The 10,067-nt window shown below is 42.8% G+C and overlaps 1 protein-coding gene across 1 annotated transcript; it reads right to left on the bottom strand.

Annotated features, from left to right (window-relative positions):
• Window positions 1-482: 482 nt before the first annotated feature.
• On the bottom strand, window positions 483-9,323 carry thap7 (THAP domain containing 7). The gene is made up of 5 exons (XM_074686542.1): window positions 9,201-9,323; window positions 7,148-7,227; window positions 5,847-5,984; window positions 5,590-5,703; window positions 483-3,953 (listed from the first exon to the last, which is right to left on the bottom strand). Exons 2-5 carry the CDS (start codon window positions 7,225-7,227, stop codon window positions 2,762-2,764), a joined length of 1,524 nt encoding a protein of 507 aa, XP_074542643.1. The 5' UTR covers window positions 9,201-9,323; the 3' UTR covers window positions 483-2,761.
• Between the last annotated feature and the right edge of the window lie 744 nt (window positions 9,324-10,067).

The following is a 10,067-nucleotide window of genomic DNA, read 5'->3' on the forward strand; positions in this document are numbered from 1 at the left end:
CCACATCTTCCAGCCAATCATTTGTTTAATGTCTCAGTAGTTTAAGTGACAAAGTTGAAGCACTTTAGTTTTCACTTTTTTACACTGCATCTGACTTTGGGTATTTCAAAAACAATAAAATAGAATAGTTATTTTCAATCAAATAGCTTTGACCTAATTTTTCCTTTTAGTTTTGAGTAATATTGTGTAATTTAAATAGACATCTCTATTTTTCTTGGTTAACTGTGTACAATATCCCAATATATCACAATAATATGGTTTTGAGATACATCGTGATACTATTGAAATGGGACCCGGGGATCGTGATGTGGATCGTATTTTGAATTTCTTGCCAACAGTCAGCCCAGTACACAAACATCCACCGATGATTTATTTGTATTTCAGGTCTTGTACAAAAAACAAAAAAAAACAAAAAACAAAAAAAAACAACAACTTCGTTTTTAGCCTTTCAAGACTATGTATGTATTTGTAACTCAGTCTCCACATTTGTGGACTTGCCCACACATTTGTAAATATTTTACACATTTGTGGATCAGTTCAGATATTTGTGTGTGTAAATACACCCACGCACATAAATAACCTTGCTACAAAAATAGCTCCACATGCCTTGACTGAAACCAAATGTCTACATTGAGTTGACTGACCAAGAACCAAGCAGTTTGCTTGGTCTCTTCAGAGACGCCAAACTCTGTCACACAGAGCGTGTAGATGGAGGACTTTCTGCCTCCTCTGGGGAAGATGCTTGTGATTCAGTTTTCAAAGAGCTCAATAAAGCAAACTATGACCAAAAAAGCATCTACTCCTTAAAAACTACTTCAGAGGCGACTGTTTCCTGCGCTGCTCCACAGTGATGTGCTGCTTTAGCCTCTAAAACCCGAGACATTTCAGAAAACAGGGAATAAAGGTCTACTTCAGCTGTTTGGCAGCTGGAAACACCAGTAAAAGGCCAAGATCTTTGGAGTAGAGACCTAGACACCCTGATTTTGGCCCCCATATCACTGGACCCTTCCCACAATCCTTTGCTTGCAAGTGTGTCGCATTTTTCTAAAGCAGCATCCAAACAGAAGCATGCCCTGGTACAGTGAGAGACCATTTGACCTGTTTTTATGTGAGACACTAATGCAGCATTGATAATATTAGAGATAGAGCCATATGAATTTTTTTCTGGCTGATACCAATACTGACTATCAAGGAGTCAAGGAGGCCGATAACTGATGTTTAAAGCCGATATTCACTTGCAGTCAAAGTGAAAATATTGTCCGAAACATTTTGGACAATACAAACTCCAACACTTATCTGCATTCAGCTCTCAGGCTCAGCAGCATATCTTATTAAGTTAAATGAAAACTATAAAAATAAATAGCTTAAGTTTTCTACAGTAAATAAAGTTTTCCAAAATTTCTATCCAACTGCAAAAAAACTGGACTGAATTAAGTTTGTGCTGCGTCCAGGCATGTTATGCAGGTGAATTAATGTCCTGTTTGGTTTTACATGAGTGATTTTGAATGTTTTGACCATCTAGAGCTTCCATATAGTAGACAGGGAGAAACTCTGTGCAGAGAAGCATCAACAAGCAGCTCCTGAACGTCTGCGGTTTAAAACTTTTCTAACCATTTTCATGAGGCAGAAAAATGTATTGCCCATTATTGTCTTAAAGAATTTAAAAACAGCCAACCCAGAATAATTCAAGTCTGGGAAAATAAGATCTGAATGGCCTGAATTAAAAAAACAAAAAAAACAAAATCAAAAAAACAAACAAACAAACAAAAAAAAAACAGAAATCAATGGATTCTAGGTTGAGAGCTGATTGGACTTCACATATGTATGAGGTTATGTTTTTGCCACCAGAAACTGAATTTGAATGTAAATATTGAATTTGAAAAGCATGATGTGTAATGGAATTTAATGTTATTAAAATCAAATTTATTTTTTAAATTGAATATGAAATTATATTTTACCTATGGCCCTGGTATGTCGGCACGTTATTTTCCCGACTTAACACTGATTCGGAAAAGAGGTCACTCCCAGTTCCTTCTTCCCAGTTCAGAGGTAAATGAACGCATCACCACAGGAGAGTCCACGCACAAGGGTGTCTGTAAAACTGTGCTTGATTAGTCTCCCGACAGGCACAAAATGTCGTAATGGTCGTGCCACTCTGAATTGAAATTAAATTGTAAACTGAATCTGCCTCTTGTGAATTGAAATTGAGTTATGTGTTTTTGAATTTGAGGAATAAAAAGTTGAATTTTTCTGTGTTTTTGACTTTAAAGGATAAAAAGAGTTGGATTTTCACAGGTAAAATACAATTTAAAAAATTTAATTCAGTTATAAAAATGAATTCAATTTAAAAACATTAAATTCCATTACACATCATGCTTTACAAATTCAATATTTAATTCAAATTCAGTTTCTGGTGGCACAGATATAACCTCATACATTTGTTTGACCAAGATTTAAATGTCATTAGGCTCCGATCAACTTACCATGGGCAAGATAAACATGATAAACTGAACATTCTTTGTTGGTTTATTCACATTTTATCTTCTCCAAATTTCTCATCTTTCAACGTCCTCTGAAAACCTTTGAAGAAAAGTTTTTATTTTATTTCTTGCAGCACGTTGGTTTGACTTTTATTTAACTTTATGGAAAACAGATGAAGTGAATTAAATTAGGACCACATATATTTTCCAGTTAAAATGTAAAGAAAGGAAGAAGAAAGGAAGACGAAAGGAAAGGAGAGAAAAGAAAGGGTCTTCAGTGGTCAGGTCAGGAACTCGGAGCTGAGCTGCAGGTGAAAACCCTCCAGGTGTTCTTTGAGTTTCTTCCTCACGTCCTCCCTCATGTTGAGCTCCCCGTCCCCGCTGCTCTCAGTCAAGGGACCAAACTCTCCCTTCAGGTCTACCTCTGACACCAGAATGGTTTTTGCTCCATCAGTGGCTCCCTCCTGTTTCAGAAGGTTCTGCAGTCCGTCTCCAGCAGGGACAGGAACCAGAACCACCGGGCCCTCCCCACAGTCCGGGAGCCAGAGCAACTGCTGACCAATAGATTCACTCTCCCCATCGGAGAGCACAAACTTCTGCTGGGAGCCCAAGAACTGCTCCTGAACGTCCGGCAGGGCGAGTCCAGCAGGGTCCACATGCTGCAGACTCTGAGCCAGGAGCAGGACTGAGGATTTTGTTCCTGAAGGAGTTTCTGAACTTTCACCAGGTGGACTTGGTGACCTGGACTCTGACTGTTTTCCAGCTGTGCTGTGAGGACTGTCTGCACGGTTTCTGTGAGAGTCCTCATGAGCCGTGGGTCCTCCGTGAGTCCTGCCCCCTGTTTTGAGGACTCCACTGTGGTCTGGTCCTCGTCCACAGTAGAAACAGCGCTCCCTCTCCTCCTCGGACCAGCTGTTCAGACCCTCTGACTCCATCTGATCCCCGGCCCTGTCCTCAAACTCTCCTGAAGCCTCATATTTATCGTTCTCGCTGTCCTCCAGGTTGCAGCCTCCCTGCCCCCTCTGGCCCCGGGAACTCTTGCTCCTCCTGTCTTTGAAAGGCTCTCTGGACACCTGCAGAGCCTGTTTGAGCCGTTTGTCTTGCAGCCTGTGTACGGTGCTCCTCAGGCGGTTCTCCCTCCGCCGAGCTGCGTGGAGCTGCCTGAGCGCCTTCTCCAGGCAGTCAATGGCCTGGTCGTAGCGCCTCCTCCACAGCAGGGGGCAGAGCTGGGCGTAGCTGTGCTCCTTGGACAGGTAGAAGCCGGGTGGAGGGGGGAGGCGTCTCATGTAGCGTGATGGGGAGACAGGACGAGGCTCTGAGTCTGCTGAGGGACTCTTTGCTTCAGGGGGGTTTTCAGGATTCTCCTCAGGGGCTGCTGCCGACCTTTGACCTGTGTCTTCTTCTGAAGGTTGACTTTTGTCCTCCTGCTGCTCCTCTTGGGCTTCGTCTTGCTCACCTGAGCACGGACTCTCCCTGCAGAGAAAAAGAGGAAGTACTGAGTTCACACCAGCCATTTGTATTGTGTTGCACTCAAGCCCCCCCACAGTGACATTGCCCAGCTGGAGAGTACGGCCAGTGGTCACACTACTGCACTATAAACCGGAGTTTAGCAGGTATCACACAGGCATGGCCTGCCTACGTCATCGTGAGGCGTCTGTTTACATGAAGCGTGATCTCGTTAGAGTCAGCACAAGGAGACACAAAGAGCACCGCTACAATTTTAGAGACTTTTAGACTGATGTTACGTTGTTTTGTTCAGACATAGCACTCCAACATCCCACTTTGCTCAAAATGACACAGAGGAGTGCTCCCAGTGATCATACATCATGGATCATAGGTGCTGTCCGCGTGCTTGTGCTCATGCATGAAGTAAACTGTGTTGACGTCCACCTCTCTGAAGGTGCCAAAGTGTCCCTACTTTTTACACCCAGCCTCAGGCCTCCATCAACCTCCAGTTTTACCCGTGAGATCCACTGGATGTAAGACTCCTACTACACCAGATACGTCTGCTGTCCATGTCCGTTCTATTGCATGTTGACTGTGTTTGGCTGTGTGTTCAGTCCATCAAGCTGTATGACTGACAGACAAACCTCACAGACTGAGGAGTTCCTGCTCTTCACTCTCCATTGATCAGTCTCTCTTCATTCATGTTGGGCTGTTAAACCTCAAACCTGTCGACTCCTGGTCTGACTCCACTCATTATGTCTGTTTGTCCTCGTAGTCAAGATAAAAATGAACTCATTTTGACACAGTTTGTTTTATTTTGAAAGTCTCTGAGTGTTTTTAGGTAGTTTCCAGTCACGACTTCCTGTCCTGCTTAATCTTCCCTACGTCACATATGGAATGGCTGGGTATTACCTGGGACATGATGGACTAGCCATGCAGACAGACTGCAACAGAAAAGATCCGGTGTACACACATAAAGCGTGAGCCGCGCTGTGCAGCGTGGGTGCCATACTTTGAAACCACTCTAGTCAATTATTGAATTCACACAGCCCGCGCTGCAACCACTGACGGCTGAGCAAAGCTGAGCATGGCTGAGCACGGCTGTTTTGCTGCGAGTCTATTTTGGCCGTTTGCTGTCAAAATGTGTCAATCTTTGCAGAGCCATTCGTACCAAACAAGGAATTAGACACAAAACAATTAGGGCAGGGTTCTCCAGCTCCTACCCTGGAGGGCCGAGTCACTGCAGGTTTTCTTTCCAACCAAAAACTCTACCAGCTGATTTCACTATTTACCTCCCTTTCAAGCAGAGAGCAGGGACTAATCAGTGAAATCAGCTGGTGGAGTTTTCGGTTGGAAAGAAAACCTGCAGCGTCTCGGCCCTCCAGGGTAGGAGTTGGAGATCCCTGAATTAGGGTATTAGATGATTTTAAAAACAAAGCTCCATGTTCTGGCTCCTGAACGTAAATCTCAACCTTGTTGATCAAAACTACATCACTGACACATGGTCAGAGGTCATCAGCGAGTCAGATCTAGCAGGTCTAAAGGAAACCTGACTTTTTGAACAAAAAAGTTCATCTTGGAGGTGAAAGACTTCATAATTGAAAATGAGTTAGGACTTGAGGTTTTAGGACAGAGAGCATGTGAGGCTCCGCTCACAGTTTACCTGTGAGAAGCAGCCAGCCCTCCTTTCTGCAGTCTGCCTGCTCTCCTTCGTTTGGTCGCTGCCAGTGGAGCAAACAATGTAGGAGATGCATCTTCTCTCAGCCTCCTGATCCCACTGAGAAGGAACAGGAAACACACAGGCTCCAATGAGAACACTGGACGACACTGGTTAATCTTAGGCGTCAAACGTTAACTAGAACAAAAACCAGATAATGGTTTTAATGATAAACAGGGCTGTGTGTGTGGGTGTGTGTTCACCTGTATCCGATGAGTTCAAAGCTCTCAGGGGTGAAATGTTTGGAACAAAAGTAGACAAAGTCACTTTGAGGGTCCCAGGAGTCAGCACGCCGAGAATTTGTGATCCACAGGTTCCTTCGAGTTGCTCCTTTAGGCAATCTGAGGATCACAGCAACAAATAACAGGTGATCAACTTTGAGTTACTTTAAGGTCACAGTGACCACTTTATGTCCTTTCATGTTAAGGGACAAAGAACATCCCAGACAGCTTCAAAGCCCACATGGAGGATGAGTCTGATGGGTGTGTTCGTGTGTCAGCTGCTGTTGTCTTCTAAACTCTGTCCTTTGACGGGCACTTTTTAAACAGCCTGGATCCTCTTAACAGACTGACAGAGTGCTCCAAACAGCTCTACATACATTTCTAACAGCAGGAGGTTTGAGCTGACAGTGGGAGGAGCTTAACATCAGTGGCAGCCTTGAAGTGATACTCTGAGATGGAACAAGTTGGGTCACTCAGACGGAGCCATATTTTACTTGACCAAAAACACAAATAAACGGACTCCCACCGAAAAAATCTGATATGGGTCTGCATTCACGCTTTATTTAGAGAACTTTCAGCGCATTACTTTCACACAAAAACACCGCTAAATGAGGCTCTAGTTTTCATTGTGTCTCTTCGTCCTGGCAGACTACCTGCGTTTGTTTATATCTGGCACGCCGCGCGCGCGGACTGATACACTAAGCAGTGAGCGCCTCGTAGCCAGCTGTGGCTCTGCAGCGGAGGTAGCACCGTTTTACGACACAATGAGAACTAGAGCCTTATTTAGCTGTGTTTTTGTGTGAAAGTAACGCGCTGAAAATTCTCTAAATAAAGCAGGAATGCAGACCGATATCAGATTTTTTCGGTGGGAGTCAGTTTATTTGTGTTTTTGGTTAAGTAAAATATGGCCCCGTCTGAGTGTAGAGGAAACCAGCTGACGAGCAGGGAGGGGGTGTTTGGTGAGAGCGCCCTGGGCTTCTGCTGCACAAAATCACTGCTGTAGGGGTAATTTCTGCCCTAAACCTTGTGATAGGACCCAACTTGTTCCATCCCGCAGTATCACTTTAAGCACTCCCAGTCAAAATAGAAAGACGGCTGCAGTTCATGCAAAGGAAGTTGTGATGTTTTATGCTACAGAGAGAGCCAGAGCGGTGTGATGTGAGTTTTTTGTGTTTTTTTTTTATCCTCATGTTGAACCAGGCATGTTCACATTACAGCTCCAGCTGATCTGGTGCTGCCGACCAGAGGAACCATGATGTGACCGGTCTGTGCCACCTGCTCACTTGTGGAAGGTGATTCCAGCTTTGCGACTGTCACGATTGTCCCGAGATTTGCAGCCGTCTGCTGAGCAGTGCCTGGGCATCTGGAGGAGAGACAGAGAGGAGAACGGAGAGGAAAACACCTTTAATTCAGCATTTATCAGCTGAGGGAAAGAAGACGAGGCTTTACTGATCCCCAGGGGAGGATATACTTACACAAAAATACAAATATAAGTTACTACAAGTATAATAGATTAAAATGAATCCAGGACGTAGATAAACAATGAAAGGCAGGAGTGACAGTTATTGTTACAGTGGCGTACGTGGCCTGGAGTGAGTTCAGTAACAGAACAGCCTCGGAGCAGGATGGGTCAGTGTTACGGAGGAACTGCTATCATCTGTGTCTGATAAATGTTATTCTACAACACCAGAACCCCAGGAGTCAGGGCGCCATGTAAAACAACATCAAAGATACATTTTGACAGTTTGTAATAAACTAGAAAAGTCTGTATTTCACTAAAAACAGTGACAATTATAACTATAATAACTTCATTCATAGAGCACTTTTCAAAAACCAGGTTACACAACACGGGCAGCAACCAAATCCCACAGGTCAGAAAATCATTGGATGGGCGTGTACCGATATCAGTATCAGGTATCAGGCCAATACCAGCTTTTTGAAAGTGTCCGTACTCATGAAGGCTGCTAAGGCAAAAAGAAATCTTACTCAACTCAACTTTATTTATAAAGCACTTTAAAGCAACCACAGCTGACACAAAGTGCTATACAGAAAAGGTAGTGCAGGAATAAATAAGTAAATAAAACAAATCAATCAATTAAACAAAGGTGCAGGTACCGAAATAATTGTTTCATTGTTCTTAAAACAATTTAAAACAATGAAACAATCGACAAAAACAAAGCTTAAAAAAACTGAAACATGAGCAGAGTCTGGAGCTGGGTTAAAGTCTAAGATAAAAGATAAAAATGGGTTTTAAGCCTTTTTTAAAAAGCGGACAGTGAGGAGGCTGGTCTTAGGTGGAGGCGGAGCTCCTTCCACAGTTTAGGAGCAGCAACAGAAAAAGCTCTGTCCCCTCTGAGCTTTCATTTGACCTCAGTACCTCAAGGAGCAGCAGATCAGCTGACCTGGTGGTGTTGTTAGTTTAGTATATCTAAGTTTAGTTTAGTTTATTTCGGTCACTTTGAACATAAAACTATTATACACAATAAAGTGGAAATGTACAAATGTTGTGTTAATGATATTTCTGCATCAACACCAAACAGTAAACAGCAACAAAACAAGGAAAAAGAAATCAAGTGTCAAGGTGAAAGAGTATAAGATCATTTCACAACAAAACTGTGGAATAAAACACAACATAGTGAACAGAGTTTTCCAAATATAAGTGCTTTGCTTCACATCATCATCATATTTTTATGATGATAATATAATAACGCATTTTGTGGGCGCCTTTCATGACACTAACATAGCCAGAGTACAGTTTTATAAAAAGGAGGATAGTTTCATCTGAGGGTTTCACTTGCTCTAAATGATTCGCCGCTAGGCGGCGCTGTTGTTTCATATGCTTGTTTTTTTTAACAGTATAAATAAAGTTGTAGCACTGAAACGAAAAAAAAAATTGAGTCATCTGAATGTAAACAGTGAGAAGGGCTCATCTATTGGAGTGACTCTGAATGAAAACCGTTAGAAACAGAATCACACCTTCATCTCTCTGAATCTGTAAATCATTTGTTATTATACGGGGTTTCTTCACACGGTCACACCTGCTGCTCGGAGCTGCAGGTAGCACACCTGCTCTCCTCTGGAGGTAACATTTTGGTTCCTCAGTGCATTCTGGGAACACTCAGTGAAACAGAGCACTCGCTCTCCCTAAAGAGCCGATTATTTCTTTAAACTTTCATGTATTAATGACAGTCATAAAGCCCGTTAACCAGGAGCGGGTGTTAAGCTAACTGCTAATGGTGTCGCGGAGGTGACGCAGTTTATACTGATCATTGTCATCAAACATTTCGACTCTGCACCAGAATCACAAACAGAAGTATTAAAACATTAAAAAATTACCACTGCAAACGTTCGACCTCACGAAGATGGCTGACCTCTTCTTCATCCACATTCTTTCTCTTCTTCTTCGTTTCCGGCTCGCGTTTGTCTTCTTCCTCTTTCTTTCTCACTTCAAGCAACCAGCCTAAAGCGCACCACCGCCACCTAGTGGACTGGAGCTCATGACACTATGACTTCCAGCGCCGTTTTCAGTTTATTTGTGCCACATGTAGCTCAGTTTGAATCGATATGTTGAATTAAAAAAGCTTGATTTAAATTATGATGTATCATTTTTGGGATTTAATCAATTAATTTTTTTTTCTTTGTTTTATTTTCCGCGGTAAGGAGGAGTCGATTTTGTGACTGTCCAAGGTTGCGTCCCAAAGTTTCAAAGCTTCATCTTTTCTTCCTCCACCTGTGTCGTTCGCTTGCGTCCCTCCCACCAAATATGATGGAGAGATGAAGGAAATGAAGGGAGGAGAGAGGAATGGAGGAGAATAGTTTATTTTTTAGTGATGACGGCATCGCCTCACGATCATCTGTCAGTCAGCTCTAACAGCTGTTTGTTTGAGTGTGCATGTGTGTTGTAATAACTTTAGTAAAACATTAGAAATGTGTCTGTTTTTTGACCTGTTTAACAAACACTTTACCATGAAGAAAACCTGCTCTCTGTTTATTCTGTGTCCTGTTTAGAAGCACACGGATCAATTTACCGGTGCGTAATGCGTAATTGTTACTAACAATTTTTGGTTCCCAGAATGTTCTAGGAACAAAAGCTCTGATGTTCCCGGAAGGGTGCCTTTTGGTTTAACTTCAGGTTGCCCCTACGTTCCCATGGAAAGTTTGCGTTACGTCCTCTAAACGTAAAGATGTTTGATTAGGCTATTT

This window comes from Halichoeres trimaculatus, unplaced genomic scaffold, assembly GCF_033239565.1.
Source record: "Halichoeres trimaculatus isolate MK-OKI-2021-1 unplaced genomic scaffold, fHalTri1.1 fHalTri1_scaffold_14, whole genome shotgun sequence".
NCBI lineage: Eukaryota > Metazoa > Chordata > Actinopteri > Labriformes > Labridae > Halichoeres > Halichoeres trimaculatus.